The following is a 15,650-nucleotide window of genomic DNA, read 5'->3' on the forward strand; positions in this document are numbered from 1 at the left end:
TCGGCCTCGTGCATTCCTCCTCTGCAAACCTAACACACGTGAGGAAGCACAAGCCACCTGCGGAGCATCTAAGCCGGGGATGTGGCCAGCCCCAACCCTCCAGCTGAGTGAGCTGTTTTATTTATTTATTTTTTCTGTGCCCGTAGCTTGCAGACGTTCCCCAGCCGGGGACTGAACCCATGCCCCAGCAGGAACCTGAGCCCCAGCAGTGACAACGCCTGATCCTTAACCATGGAGCCACCAGGGAACTCTGCGAGTGAGTTATTTTGAATGTGATTCTCCATCCCTAACTGAGCCCCCAGCTGACCCTCTGGAGCAGAAAAAACGTCCCCAGGAAGCCCTGACTGAATTTCAGACTCATCAGCAAAACAAATGAGTGTCGTTGTCAGCCCACAGGTTTGGGCGGGTGGCTATCAGGGGTTACTCACCAGAAGCAGCCCCACCTCGTCGTCGAAATACAACAAGTGCGTTCACAGCGGATGGGCAGACTCAGCAAGACCCACCTCCCTAAAACCGCCCCCGCGTGTCTGGTCTCACCTGGCCGATGTGCCTTTGGCACTGCCATGTTCATCACTCGGCCTCCATCCTGAGGTTTGGGGGGAGACGCGGTGAACCTGCAGATCCCCGACTCAGAAGGGGTGCTGGAGGTCAGGCTGTCTGTGTACTCGTTAGTCCCTGCCGTCAACTGTTCGGAGGATGTGTCGGATATGAAGCACTCGGTGATGGTGAACTTGGCGTGTCTCAGCTGCTCCTCCATCTTGGCGTGCTCGTAGGCCCTGGCCAGTTCTTCGTACGTGGAGGAGGCACTTTCTGTGGACACCATGCTGCTTCGCGCTCGATCTGGGCCAGAGAGAACACAGGGACCCTCCGTCAGCGTCAGGCTGCACCTGCCGCGTGGCGTGCCGGGGCCGTGGCTGCTCCTCCCAGGCCCCTGTGCAGCCCTGCAGGGGGCCTGTGTCTTTGTCTGGGGACTCGCTGCCTTTGTTGCTATGAGGCTGGCTTCGGGAGCCTCAGCAAGGTGGCCGCAGGGTTTCACCTGCGTCGCTGGAGTCAGGTCCCCAGCCTGCGACGTGGCCATAGATCAGTAATCCTGCCCCATAGAGAAATTCTGCTTTTGGAGTTCCCGCTGTGGCGTAACGGGATCAGCGGCATCTTGGAAGCGATGGGACACAGGTTTGATCCCTGGCCCAGCACAGTGGGTTCAGGACCCGCGTTGCTGCACCCACGGCTTAGGTCGAAATTGCAGCTTGGATCTGATCCCTGGTCTGGAAACTCCATATGCCGCAGGGTGGCCAAAAAAGAAAAAACATTCCTGCTTTAAGGCAGCTGGGAATGTGGTGTAAACAGAATTCAGCATCCTCGCTCCCTGCCCTGCCTTGCAAGCCCCCCTGGACCACCTCGGAGTCTCTCACTGGCAGGGGTGACTGAGCTCTGTGCTCAGCTCCTCAGGCCTCCGTGTGGCAGGAAGTCGGGGTGGAGGTCAGAAATGACGGTGTGACTGCGTGGAAACACGCCACGAGGCGGAATGGCTTCCGACCCCTGGGACTCAGCCTTTGCGGCTTTTGCTTTTGTTTTTTGCTTTTTAGGGCCGCACCCGCAGCATATGGAGGTTCCCAGGCTAGGGGTCGAATTGGAGCTGCAGCTGCCGGCCTACGCTAGAGCCACAGTCACGCAGGATCCGAGCTGTGTCTGCGACCTACACCACAGCTCACGACAATGCCGGATCCTTAACCCACTGAGCGAGGCCAGGGATCGAACCTGCATCTTCGCAGACATTGTGTCGGCTTGGTTAATGCCAAGCCACAGCAGGAGCTCCTCATGCTCGTGTTTACCAGCCTTTATGGGGACCACAAAACCACCAGGAAGAAAAGTGCCTCTTGGGTAGAGGAGTCCCTGCATTTGAAGCCCTGGAAAGTTCTGAAGTCACCTCTGTGGAACTCTGAGCGTCTTGCGAGAGAAATTACTGCCATAAAAATAAATGTACATGGTGGCACTCCACCTTTGGAAGACTATTTTTGAAGTATATCATCCAGAACAAAAGAAAATGACTATGAAAATTTCCTACAGCTATTAAGTTTAGATGTAATTTCTTTTCAAAATTTTAGATGGGGGGGGGCTGTTGGGCGACCTAGCACTATTCTTAGGCTCCGTCTTCTCTCCAGAGCGAAACCTTGGTGGCAGATGGCAGAGTCAAGACGACTTACCTTACAATCAGCCCCTGTTTTACTGTCAGATGGATCAGCCAGGTTCAGGGTGCTGACCCTGCCATGCAACTTCAAGTGCAATGTCTTATTCCTGGCGATGGCAGTGGGTCAGCCGCCCTCAGAGTATAAGCAGAATGACTGCAGTCATGCGGGAGACATTTAGAAATGCCTACGGTTCTCTCTTAGAAAGGTCTCTAGGTTGCAGGGCAGGAACTAGAAGGAGAGGGAGCAGCATGCGTGTGTAATGACACCCGTAAAAGAGACGCTTGGGTGGTGCCGTGCAGAATGAGTTGGGCCCTGGACGGCACTGACGCAGTACAGCTGTCCCGGGACCTGTGAGGCAAACGTTCTAACAGTGCGAAAGTGTCCTTGAGAGGGGACAGCTAAGGCCCCGGAGCCCAGGGTGTCACCCTGCTCGGCCGGGTAGAGGAGAAGGCGTGCAGACCCTACCTGTGTCTTGTGAGGGGCTGACGCTGTAACTGTCGCTCTCTTTGTCCATCGACCCCGCGGCCCGGGGCGTGGGCAGCCTCCAGTCCGTGGTGAGGGTGTGAGTTGACACGGTGGGGTGGGGTCTGTTGAGCGTCCATTGGCTGGCGTACCGGTTTCTCGCCGCGGGCCCGGCCTTGGCGTTCCTCCTGGTGGTGGGATCTGGGAAGAGCCCAAACCAGGTCTGCCTTTGTCTCTTGCAGGATGGCTGGCCGTGATCAAGGTGTCCTGACCCAGCCCCAAGACCCACTCAGCAGGGCGCCCACCTGCAGGAAGCCCTCCCTGACTGCCGCTGTCCAGCGTACTGATTTCCCTTCTGCTACCGTGTGCAACAGTCACGGGATGCTTAAGCCCCTAACGAGCCCTGTAGGGGAAGGAACGTGAGAGCTGGACTCGGGAATTACGGACCTGAGTCTTGCTCTTTGTTCTTAAGTTTCACGACCTTACTCCTATCACTTAAGCCTCCTTCTGTAAGAGGAATCACCACCTTCTGTAAGGGGAGAGAGTTGGGCCAAAGATGTTCTCAGGAGACTCCCTTTCTCTGCTTTTACCTTGAGGTGTTGTTGAACTATTCCCCTCCCCACCTCACCCCCCTGCAAAGATATGTCTGTATCCTACCCCCAGGACCTCGCATTGTGACCTCATTTGGAAATAGGGTCACCACAGACGTAATGAGTTCAAATGAGGTTGCAATGGAGTAGGGTGGGCCCTGGGCGCAACAGGACTAGTGTCCTTATAAGAAGAGGAGACAGACACGGGTGGGGGGGCGGGGGTGCCACGGGATGATGGAGGCAGACGGGGCGCCGTGGCTGGGCGAGAGCACAGGTGCCTGCTGGCCGCCACCAGAAACCGGGAGGAGGCGAGGACGGCCCCCCTGCAGGTTTCGGGGCGCGGTCGGTCCTATGGACTTCTAGCTGGCAGAACTATGAGAAAGTAAATTTCTGTTCTAAGCCACCTGGTTTGCGGTACGTTTTCCCAGCAGCTGCAGGAAAGTAAGCAGGTGTTTCTGTAACAACTGCTGTCTTGTGTTTACTCTTGTCCCAAGTATCACCTAGATTGCAAGCATCTAGAGCAGACGGAAGAGGGAAGACCCCCTTTTGTCCCATCACTATCTTATCCCTTCGCCTGTGGCAGCATCTCAACAACGGGACTGATGAAGATGTAGGTTATTCAAGGTGGAGCACAAAGGGTGACTGCATATCTGGACGTCACAGATTTTTTTCCATCATCCCCCAAATGCAGAGGTTTATGGACAGGCTGGAGCCAGATGGGCTGCACTCTCTCTAGATCTGAACCAGAGGCCAGAGGTCAAGGCGGTAGACTGGGCTCTGAGCCCAACTCTTCAGACATCCCAACAGGACAGAAAGTGGGACACTGGAGTGGGCGAGATTGTCTTTTCCGGAATTCTATGGAAAACGGGAGAGCTGGAATGAGTTTTCTGCGGCTCCAGCCTGAAGGCAACGTAAGGGCCTAGAAGGTCCCTTCCCATGGTGGGATTCTCCGTTTTTCCAAGAGGAGTTCTATGCAGTCATGTTGTAAAATGAGCTGGTCACGTCTAAACACAGCAGACGGTACTGACTGCTGACTCCGGATGGAGCAGCTGTAAAAGGAGAGAGCCGAGAGGGCCAGCCCTTGGCGTCACAACACTGACTGAATGGGGACGAGAGGTGGGTCACGCACCATCCCTGAGCCCACTGTCATCCCAGACCCACTGCCCGTCATCCCAGACCCCACTGTCCACCATCCCAGACCCTGCTGTCATCCCAGTCCCCGCTGTCATTCCAGAGCCCACTGTCCATCATCCCTGAGCCCACTGTCATCCCAGACCCCACTGTCATCCCCGGAGCACAGCCCCGCCACCACCCCCAGATGAATACATGCTGCCCAGGGCCACTTTACGGATGACGCAATGGACCCTCAGAGTGAAGGACAGAGCTATGAAGTGACAAAAATGGAGCCCAAGACCCCACCTGTCCTTTCAGAGATGGTCCATTCCCAGGCCACACATGTCCTCACCTGTGACCCCTAAGAGTCCTGGTACAGGGTCTGCCGGACACTAGCCCGTTTATAATTCCATATTGGGTCACCAGAGGCAGACACTTAAAAGTGGTGAAGAGCCTTTCTTTTCATGTGTGTATGTCTGTCTGTATGTATTTATGTATGTCTGTATGTATGTACGGTCTGTCTGTCTGTCTGTATGTATGCACTGGCCACACCTGCAGCAGGCGGAAGTTTCCAGGCCAGGGACGGAAACTGCTCCACAACGGTGGCCCGAGGCGCAGCACTGATGATGCTGGATCCTTAACTTGCTAGGCCACCAGGCAACTCTTTTCTTTTTAAATGGAGGATTTTCCTGTTTTGCAAGTTTCTAGTTATCAGACTTTGAACCTAATCCATCATTCTACACTGCTGGAGAGAAGCATTAAGATGGCAGCCGAATCGATATATTTTAAGATTTCCTGGGTCATCAAAATGCCCTGTCTTGCTGCATAATTCTTGGGGGCATTGATTTTGAAGACACATTTCATCCGTTACTTGCAAAATTCCGTGGAAGACTTTATGGGAAGACTTATTTTTTGGCCTCGATTAGAATGTAAATGAGTTATGCTGGAGTGCCAAGCTCTCCGGACAGCAAGACCTGAATGATAATTGTGTTTCTCGGCTGCAATGCTAGGAGAGAAGCCCTCAAAGAGATAGAAAAACATTCTCGCGGGTAGGAGGCTAAATGTCTTCCAGGCACTGTCGACTTGATAAGTGGAGCTTAAATAGTGGAGCTTGTTATTTAAATGCTAATGAATCTTTTCCAGAAAATTACCCGGTCCCTTATGTAAGTTTTGAGGGTTCTTGGGTTTTTTAATTGTTAAGTTTCTTGTAACTACGGCTGTGGATCAGGTTGACTTCCGGTGCGGATGCTTGCGGGGAGGGGCCAGTTAGATGGTCCCGCTTCGGGGGCATAATTTCCTCAAAATCCCAAACCCTCACCTGCGTTTCCGTCTGTCAAGCTCACCCCCCAACGGTGGTGCACAGACTTCCGCCCATGGCCCCCTTGCCCGCTGAGATCACCCTATCTGGAAAGTTCCATGATCAGGGTGGCGTGTCAGCCTCTATTCAAGTCAGAAATCTTTTCAAGTTGATTTTGTTCATGATCCTTCCCCCCCCCCCAGATGAGGACAGCTTTACCAGTGGCCTGATAATGCTGGGAATATAGGTCATGATGTGACTTTTCTTGAAGTGCAGTTTGCACTGCTCTGAGCAAGCACCCCACAGGCACAACTGTCTCCGTAGGTAGAATACTCAAGGAATTGACACATTTTTAAAAATAATCAGGTCTCCGGAGCTGTCTTGTACCTGAACTGAACTCTTCCGTAGCACGGTTTCTGAGGTTGCATCTAAAATCAAACTTTCACTTGGATCCTACGCGGTGGCCTCTTCCGGAGCCATTCCGAGTTAATCTGTTCACCAAATAAATGTTGGGGTTTACCGTCCTGCGTGCAAAGTATTTTATTGGGTTCCCCAACATTCTAATAAAAATAACGTTTAGCGAGGAGGCACTGTGCTTGCTGAACAGCCTGCGAATTAGGGGGTAAGGGACAGAAATAACTCTTGGCTTTTCAACATTGGGGCTGAACCTGAATTAAGCTACTGCCTGTCGAAGCAAATTATTTTCATTATCCTGAACTTGGGATTGGAGAGGATTTTGTGGATAATCGGGTTATAAAACATGCCATGTGTCCTGTGATCGTGGTATTTATTAATCGGCTTTGATTCTCTGTGATGGGTGTTCCGATCGTACAGATGCTGGGGCCTGGGCTTGGCGTGAGGAATTTACCAGCTGTCTCACAGACAGGGTGATGCTCGTAGCCTGAACATTCCTATCACTTAATGAACACGTATTTATCAAGGGCATGTTAGACCCTGGGCACTCTCCACCCCCATCCGGTACTTTCCTGCAGTCTGTCTGCTCCCGTCTTGGGTGGAAACATTTTTTTCTACGTCTCAACAGAAAACATCCAATCCACGTTGTAAGCCCTTCTTCTTTAGCACATACTTGCAAAGTCTATTTCATCCCTCAACGTCCTTTCGGAAGCATCACCTTCACTTAGAGGCCACGCGGAAGGGTTTGGGGGGGGCGTCTGGAGTGAACCTCCCCAAGCTTGATCCAGTGTCCAGCTCGCTGGCTGTGACCTCATCAAAGTGTCTGTCCCCTTCATCTCTGAGCGGGGTGATGACACGGCCCACTGTCGGCACTGTTGGGAGTTGCGGGTGAGCCTGATGGGATCAACCAGCCTGGGGCTCATCCCATGATTCCTGAGTGATGAACAACTGACAAGGGACCGACCACATCCTGCCCAAAGGGAAGACGGTGACGGGAAATTTGATAGGCTGGTCAGGAAGGCTAGAAACACAAGTCAGAGAGTTGGACAGTAAAACAGCTCTTCAAAATCATAAGAGTTGAGAGTGCTTGGGATGCAGAAAGGCACTAACTGGCAGTAACGGGGAAGGATGGGAGCCATATCCTATGATCCTCCAATCCAGCCCTGCAGGTACCACAGATGCAGGATGAAGCTCCTTTGCACAAATGACTGAGGGATGGGTTGATGGATGACTTCCAGGCAAACATGACAAAACAAACCTGGGTCAGCTCTAACACTGACCACGTCACGTGTCTTCATCCTTTGTACGTTTTGTAAGTAAAAACGTTGGTTTAAGTTTTCCGAAGTAAGGATCTCATTGGTGTCTGCAAAGTGTCCCTAAGGGCGACCATGTACATACAAAAAGGGACCCTTCTAACTGGATGACAAGATTCAGAGTCAGCCGATGAGATGTCTCAGTAAACGCAGAGCAGAGACGGAGAAGACGGACTGCCTAACTCCTAACGAAAATACTGCCTATCTTTGCTTTTTTCCATCCCCTTTGCTCTTATTTCAGAGCTTGACAGTCGGTATTAGAACGTGTTTACGGAATGTCTACTGTGTGTTGGACCTGGGGGCAGGAGCTGCGGACACTGACCTGAGGAGAGTCCCAGCTTCCAAGAGTGTCCTACCCACAGGAGACACGGGGAAGTCAACAGACACAGCCAAGACAGGTGCTGCCACGGCTTGAACAAGAGCAACAGCAAATCATCCTCCAAGTAAGAATTCGTTGCAACTCTTTGGCAAACTGAAGAAATGCTTAGAAACATAACTTCTGCGCTACGGGCAGGTGACATATTTGAGATGCTCTTCCTAAAGATGAAAAATTTCCTGCAATAACAACCTAGTTCGAATAGAACAAGAACGAATGTCTTTGGTAGGTGAGGGAAGAGACTCTACACCAGTTCTCTACACCTAGGCCAGATTGCAGCAAGAGGAACCAGCTCCAGGGCAGGAAGGGGACGCAAGCGTAAAACACCTGGGCCAGGTGACAAGCCCCGAGGTACCAGAAGCACAGAACTGGGGTTTTCAGAAAGCCCATGGCTTCAGATCCCGCACTAATCTGCTGGGGGTGAGACCACCCCCCTCTTTCCACTTCCAAACAAAAGATGCCATGCCTTTAGTCCCTCGCAATGGGCTTTTGGAGAAATATTTAATTTTAAAAAATGATCCCCAAGATCTTTTACTAATGGAGATTGTTCTGCAGATGTGAAAGAAATAACTCTTATTTGGTGGCAGTGGAGGTCGGGGGAGACTAGAGGCTGAGACGTGACGTCGAGTAGAATGACCCAATAACGAATGGGCAACGCTTGCTTATAAACATTATAATGAAGTTCCCCACAAATGAAGCAGCATCCTTCTAGAAGCTGTAGCTGCTTCCCTGGGGTGTGATCCCCAGGCGAGCCCCCAGGGTGAGCATCCCAACACCCTTGGAATGGAGCAGAGATGCGGGACAGTGGTCCCCGTGCATCTCTGGCCCATCCTCCCTGCCTTCCCTGTCCCACCCCAGTCCCACTTCGGTCTCCAACAAGCCTTAGCGCTTCTCCCTCCCGCCCTCCTGCCTGCAGGCCAGCTCCTGCCTGCGGCTCCGCCGTGGTCCAAGACGGCTCCTCCTTGGAGGGTTTCCACCAGCCTCAGACTGAAGCAGCCCCTCCCACAGCCCCCGGTCCCGCTGACTCACTGCCACATCGTTCTGTCCTGTTTTTTCCCTCCTGCTGATGGACACATGAAAATGCTTAAGTTTCTGGGTTTGTGTTTGACTCCCTCCACTGGGACGCAATGAAGGCCTTTTCCCACTTTACGGTGGAAGGTGTATGTGGAGCCACATGTAAAGTGACACCTTAATGAAATCTTTAGAGTGGGAAGGAAGCAGTTCGTAAGGCGTCCCAACTGCGCTCCCAGCGCCACAGCCACGAGGGAGCCGCTGAGCTGCCTCTTCTGTCAGCCTCCCTTCGGCTCCTCACCTTGCACTGGCTACAGCTTCTGCCTGTGGCTCAGAGACCTGTTTCTGCTGAGATTCTGGAAGCCGTCACACCAGCCTCCCACTGTTCTGGGGCCAACTCTGTGGCTGGAAGCCTCCCGGTGCTTTAGTTCCGTGGCCTCCTCTCCGGTCTGGACTATTGACCCGCCTTTGCGCATCTCTCTGCGGCTGAGCACTGGCAGCAGGTGGACACGCATGCTCCTTTCACCGGCAGGAAGGAGGCTGTGCCATGAGCATGGCAGGCTTGGGGGCTCCTGCACGGCCACCGTGCCAAGGGCAGGGGGCCACGTGACCACGTCTAACACCTGGGGGAGGGTTTCTCGATGTGGGAAGGGGGGGAGCTCAGATGGCCGGCCCCAGAATCCCCCAGGATGGCGGTTATAAGGCAGCTTCCCAGGCCCCACCCTAAAACTAGGGGATCAGAACCCCCGGGGGTGGAGGCCAGGAATGGGCGTTTTCACCGGGCACCTGGGTAATTCTGATGCTCACAAAAGACTGGGAGCCATAAGCTGGCACCGCTGTCCTCTTCTCTCTGCCCCTTTCCTACCCTCCTGCTAAGATGTCCATTATCTTCCGCTCTGATCAGGGTCAAGGTCGATCTAAGTCTCCCAGGGTCTTCCATCTCTTCCCCAGCTTAACAGCCGTAAGTGGCTCAGAAACCCAACCATGCAGAGTTGGTAAGTTGCCAGAAGCAGGCGCAGGTGTGTCCTGGTGGAAAAGCCAGTAGCTGGAGAGAAAGTCCAGCATCTGGGGGCAGCTTTCCAGAGCAAGACTCTCTGTGTCTCGCAAAGCGAGGCCTCCCCTCACACCCCGTTTGAGTGCTCGGGATGTAAAGACGTCCTCGGAGAGGAGGAGGGAGGTGAGACAGAACGGAGGCATGAAAGACTCCTGTCGAATGTTCTTGAAAACGGGTGTTCCAGTGAGCCTCAGTGACTGCTGGCACTGTTTTTCCTGCCCAGTGTGAGGTTACTTAGGAATCAACTGGGTTTTGTGAAGCTCAGTGCTTTTCCCAAATGCCTTACACGGTCGGGCATTCGAAAGAATCGCTTTTAACACTATAATATTTATTTTTCTAATGATAGCTATCACTCGACTCACAGAATGTAACTTTTTGCTAAGAGAGTGATTAATGATTTAAAAGCTAGACATCAAAGCTTCTAAAACGATACTAATCGGGGCATCAATTTCTCAGTCAATAAAGAGATTTAGGGACAATTTCAATTAGGAAAGAACAAGACTATCTAATTAATAAGCTCTAGATACATATTCGGGGATTTAATTTCATCGCAGTAATTAATCTCCATATAATATGGATCCAAATATGAACAACGAAACCAACTCTAATCCTCAGATTAACTAACCAGAGCTACGTTTTGCTCCAACAGTGATTCGGGAGCAAAGCATAAGCTTGGAGGCCAGATGGATCCCCAGCTGACTCTTGGCTTTACGACATAGTCCGTGCACAACTTTGAGCTACTCCCTGAACTTCTCTGAGATGCAGTTTTCTCCTCTGTAAGGAGCGGGGGCTCTACCATCTACGGTATGAGTAGGTGCCTTGCGGGTTGTTGCAGAGATAATAGAAATGACATCCTCTTTCTGCTCCGACCCTGGGACAGAGCAGACAGATGCTCACCAAGGTTCACCACCTTTTTCTCCTCCTGTGTGGTCGACACAGGAAAAAAATGGGAACTTAAAATTTCTAACACTTCCCCAGTAAACCAAGACCAGGAGTTACTGGCTTCAACTGGCACAGTTTTAATACCACAGCTAAGATCCAACAATCCAGACTCAGTGTCCCCATCCAAGATGTCAGCATACCTATCTGTTTCTTAAAACGTGAGAAGCCTCCCATTGCACTGGCCAGGCGTGGGAGGTGAAGCGGTCTTAGCTTTGATCACACCCGCGCGGTTGACGTGACGTCTGGCCACTTACTTGTTCCTGGTCGGGCGTCCGAAACATCCACCAAGGGCCCAGTGGCCTGCGACACTGATTGGTAATGGACCGTGTGCGTCACCGTCAGGGACTTTTGTTTCGCTGCTTCTCCGAAGTCCGCATCCGTCAACAGCACCGTGGAGCGATCGTCTACGGGCGGCGAGGAAAGAGGAAGCCACACGCAGTTACCCCCGGCTCGGGGACTCCCTGGCTTCTCTCCCACGTAACTGCGTTACTGCTAAAAGCTACAATCACAAGAATCTCATCACAAGGAGCAAAACCAACGGATCACTCAAGCACTGGGTGAGGATGCCTCCAGGATGCTCAAGATAGACCACGCCCTTAGAGGTTGGCTTTGGAGCAGGAAGGAAAGAGGATGGCCTTGGAGAAGGTCCCTCCTCTCTCTCGGGGACTTGGTTTCTTCTCATTAGGCAAACACGGCTTTGTGGATTTGGGGAGGTCTGCTGGGGGGCCCTCTAGTTAATAGAGGTGGGGAGGCAGGTGTTTGTGAAAAGCTCGCCTGAGACACCGCCAGCCATGGCAGCACCGCCCAGGGATGGGGCTGCACGTCCAATACACTCTGTTGGTGGCACTAAAAGACCTGCCCTGCGGGGGTCCAGGTGGTCTGTCCCTCTATCTCCTCTCACGCTGGATGTGGTGGGGGAGGGGAAGAGAAGGGCCAGAGCCTACTGATGCCTTGATTTTATTTATTTTATATGTGTGTGTGTGTGTGTGTGTGTGTATTTTAGGGCTGCACCTGCAGCATATGGAGGTTCTCAGGCTAGGGGTCGAATCAGAGCTGTAGCTGCCCACCTACACCACAGCCACAGTAACAAGGGATCCAAGCCATGTCTGTGACCTACACCACAGCTCAAAGCAATGCTGGATCCTTAACCCACTGAGCAAGGCCAGGGATTGAACCTGTATCCTCATGGATACGGGTCAGGCTCATATCTGCTTCGCCACGATGGGAACGCCCAGAATGCCTTGATTTCAACTGTCCCCAGGCAGGTGGCTTTTCCTCCCACCTCCCCTGATCTTACTGACTCTAGAAGCACCATTCAATGACTTGTTACCTGATCTCCCAGATCCTACGGGCACAGGCACTTGAGGGGCAGGGGCAGGAGCATGAATTCAGAGAGTTTTCGGCGTGTGGAGGAGAGGGTGCTGGGGCTGGGTGTCACTATTTGCCTGTCTCAGAGTTCCCTCACTTTGTTGTGATTCTTTTCACACTTCCTTAAGAGCTTTCTGACTCCAAGGGAAGCTGTGGTTGGGGCATGTGGATTTGTCATACATCCTCGAGCGGTGTTCCCATGCGTTTATCAGTCAGCGGGGACGCGCTGCAGCAGCCTTGACACAGAGCGGTGATGGCAAAGTCATAAGCAACACAGCTAGGTCTGTGCCCAAAAAAGGCTCTGAACAGAACGAACCTGACAAAATCCAATTACTCAGGCTCTGGCAGGAAAGGAAAATGTCTTCAAGTCAGAATAAAATTTCTTGGCAGAGAACTGGAGGAAGTGCTGCCAGGAGGTCGGCTGGCAGCCGGTGTGTGGTGCCGCCCAGGTTAGGGCTTCGGCCAGAGCCAGAGCTCGGCTCCTTGAGAGGGGTGGCCTTTCCACGGCGACAGGTTCCCATGATTGGACCTGGTACCAGGGGCCGCCATGTGCATTCGTTTTCATCCCTGACCGTGTGTTGTGGTTTCTTTCCTGCTGCCCCTGCAAAGACCAGGGCAGAGCATCTGCAGCACCGGCTTTCTGACTTTCAAGGGCATGTCAGGGGCCTGTGCGTTCGTGAGCTTGACCATTCATTCTGGCTGGAAATGAATGGCAGCTTCATATTGGATTCTTACAGGCAGAGCCCCGAGCCGTTAAAAGCATCACGTTTCTACTTCCCCAATAATTGAAAAATGGCATTGTCCAACGGTCAGGTGTGGCTGGGAGGTAAGTGACTCTTGGTGATGGACGGTCCTGCAAAGAACGTGAAGCATCTCTGGCTAAGGGTCGTACTAGGTACAGGCCTGGTGGGAAGAGCTCCCTCTGGTGTCAGACCAGCAGTGATGAACCACTGCAGGGTGAGGCTCCACTGCCAGCGTCCACCTAGGAATCTTTGTTTATAGAGGTTATTTGTTTAATTAATTTATTTTTGTTTTTGGCCATCCTGAGGCATGTAGAGTTTCCGGGTCAGGGAATCAGATCTGAGCCACAGTTGGGAACTACACTGCAGCTGTGGCAATGCCGGATCCTTTAACCCACTTTGCCGGGCCAGGGATGGAGCCTGTGTCCTGGCGCCACAGAGAGGCCGCAGACCCCACAGCTGGAACTCTGGGATTTTTTTTTTTTTAATAGCTATAGGTAGAATTATTAAGTCTAGCGAGGAATATTTAGCAAATGTTCTCATTGTATTTTAAAGGCAAAGGCATTACAACTTGATTTTAGAACTGCTGTTTCAAAGGAAATCTTAAGTTTTAATGCCCGACCCACTGGGGTTCAATAAAAGAGATTCCAGATACAGGACAGAAAAGGTAACTGGGTGCCTTGCCCTGATGGGAACAAGCTAATTAGCTCCGTGTTTCTGGAGGAGTAGTGACCCCTCAGACGATAGGGGAGAACTGAACTGAAGTTGGCTGATCGGGGCCCCTTGGGACGGATCAACCCGCTCTAAGTGCTGCTGTGACTGAACCAAACTTGAGTCCTGCAAGGACAGCCCAGGCCCTAGAATTCAGGAGCTGTTAGGTCGGCCGTCTCTGCTGTTCTATTAGAAGATCCTAAAAGCAGGTTGGGGCAAGAGACAACGGAGGCGTTCTGCCAACCTGGCCGTTCATCACTCTCTTCCTGGCAGGAGCTATCTAGGGGATGTGCCAGGAGCTGGGTGGGTTAAGCCAAACCATAGGAAAGGGTTGTCCCGGGACCGAGTGCCAGCAAACATCTTCCAGAACAAACACAGAGCGACGTTTGAAAAGGGCAGCCCAGGGAACCTGCCTCAGAGGCTGTTTCCACGGTTACTGGCGAGCCCGGCCATACTTCCAAGGCCAGGGGTTCTGGGAAGAAGCCTGTTGATACAGACGCAGGTGGTGACAGCCTGTCACCAAAGGTGAAGCAGGTGGCCAGGAGGGAGCCCCGCCATGCTTCTGCTCCTAGCTGTCTTAAGTGACCTGCAAGTCAGGCAACTTCTCCACCCAGTTCCTAAGTGGTGACTTTTTCCTGCATTGGTTGGGAGGATTAAGTTAAATAATGTGCACATAAAATGCTTATAAAAATATGTGGCATTTACAGAGATTTTAATAAAGGTTAGCTATTCTGATCATACTGCCATGGAAATATAAAGCCTCTGATTCTGAAATAAACAGAACCATCTAGGCAGGCAGGGTGGGACAGTGGACTTTAAAGAGGTCAGAGGGCGTTAGGACACCTGAGTTCCAGGCAGACAGGAACTAAAGCTCTCTAGGTGTCTGCTGTGCAGGAATGAAACAGGGGACCTCCGAGTTCCCACTCTGGCTCAGCAGGTTAAGAACTCGACCTAGTGTCTCTGAGGATGCAGGTTCGATCCCTGGTCTCACTCAGTGGGTTAAGGAATTGCTGTTGCTGCAAGCTGTGGTGTAGGTCACCGATGCAGCTTGGATCCTGTGTTGCTGTGGCTGTGGTGTAGGCCAGCAGCTGAAGCTCCAATTCGATTCCTTGCCGGGGAATTTCCATATGCCGTGGGTGAGGCCCTAAAAAGAAAAATAAAACAAACAAAACAGGGGAGCTGGGTCCTTTCCAAAGCACCATGGAGGAAACCACTGTGGGATATTTGTGGGGTGCCAGGGGTGGAGAAAAGGTGCCTGGTGCAAAGATACGTGTTTAAGTGTAAGTAGAATATAAATAGTCTCCTTCATCAAGGCCTGATGGGAGCTGAGCTGGAGAACACAAGGTGATGTCCAAGACGGGGTCCTCGTGTGCAGCCTGTCTCGGTCTGTTTGACTGCAGATGGGTGTTCTTTGGAGCAGCACCACTAGCCTCTCCAGGAAGGGCTCAACTTGGACAGAGCTGGGTCACTTCTCTTAGGTGACCTCTGCAGTGTGTGTAAGTTCATTTTTCCCATGTTTGCTGGTACTTCTTATTCTCCTCAATAACAGTTGTCCACCTTCTTACTTCTTTGCTCATGTCGCATTAATATGTTCCCATGGCTAATATTTCCCACGGCCTGGGGTCTGGGCTGAAAGGGCATGGCTGTGGCAGCCACATTGTGCAAAGGAGCAAACAGGGCACCTTACCAATGGTCTCCATTGTGTCTCTCTCTTCAATCAAAAGCTGAGCTCTGGGTATGTCGATGTGCATTCTCAGAGTCTGCTGTTGCTTGCTCAAGGTATCCGAAGTCCGGGTATTCTTACTGGGAATGAAACAGGGGGGAGGCATTAATACAGTCAAGGCAGTGCTACATTAGGCCAACCTGTGCTTGAATACCAACTTGACTTATTATCTAACTATGTGAATGTCTGCAGAGAGGAAGGAAAGAAGCATATGATAGATTTTTAACCATCATTCAAATGATATCTATGAATATTAAATTTTAGCAGTCAGTGGTGATGTTCAGAAAATACAAACTATCAACTGAGATTGATTCTACAATCAATAGAAACTTTAGAATTTCCCATTT

General features: G+C 51.9%; 1 protein-coding gene across 7 annotated transcripts in view; it reads right to left on the reverse strand.

Moving 5' to 3' along the window:
• Positions 1-15,650, reverse strand: part of DSCAM (DS cell adhesion molecule) — a 744,988-nt gene that overhangs the window by 16,762 nt on the left and 712,576 nt on the right. For all 7 annotated transcript variants that reach the window (XM_084992175.1, XM_084992177.1, XM_084992176.1 and 4 more), the window contains 4 exons: positions 15,268-15,383; positions 11,016-11,165; positions 2,655-2,852; positions 538-840 (listed from right to left, as the gene is read on the reverse strand). In XM_084992175.1, the coding sequence (XP_084848301.1) occupies positions 538-840; positions 2,655-2,852; positions 11,016-11,165; positions 15,268-15,383 (767 nt within the window). The remainder of the gene's footprint in view (positions 1-537; positions 841-2,654; positions 2,853-11,015; positions 11,166-15,267; positions 15,384-15,650) is intronic.

Source organism: Sus scrofa, chromosome 13 (assembly GCF_054392235.1).
Source record: "Sus scrofa isolate SSC_HxYL_T2T_F1_AM1 chromosome 13, Sscrofa_HxYL_maternal_Yorkshire_Landrace_v2.0, whole genome shotgun sequence".
Lineage (NCBI taxonomy): Eukaryota > Metazoa > Chordata > Mammalia > Artiodactyla > Suidae > Sus > Sus scrofa.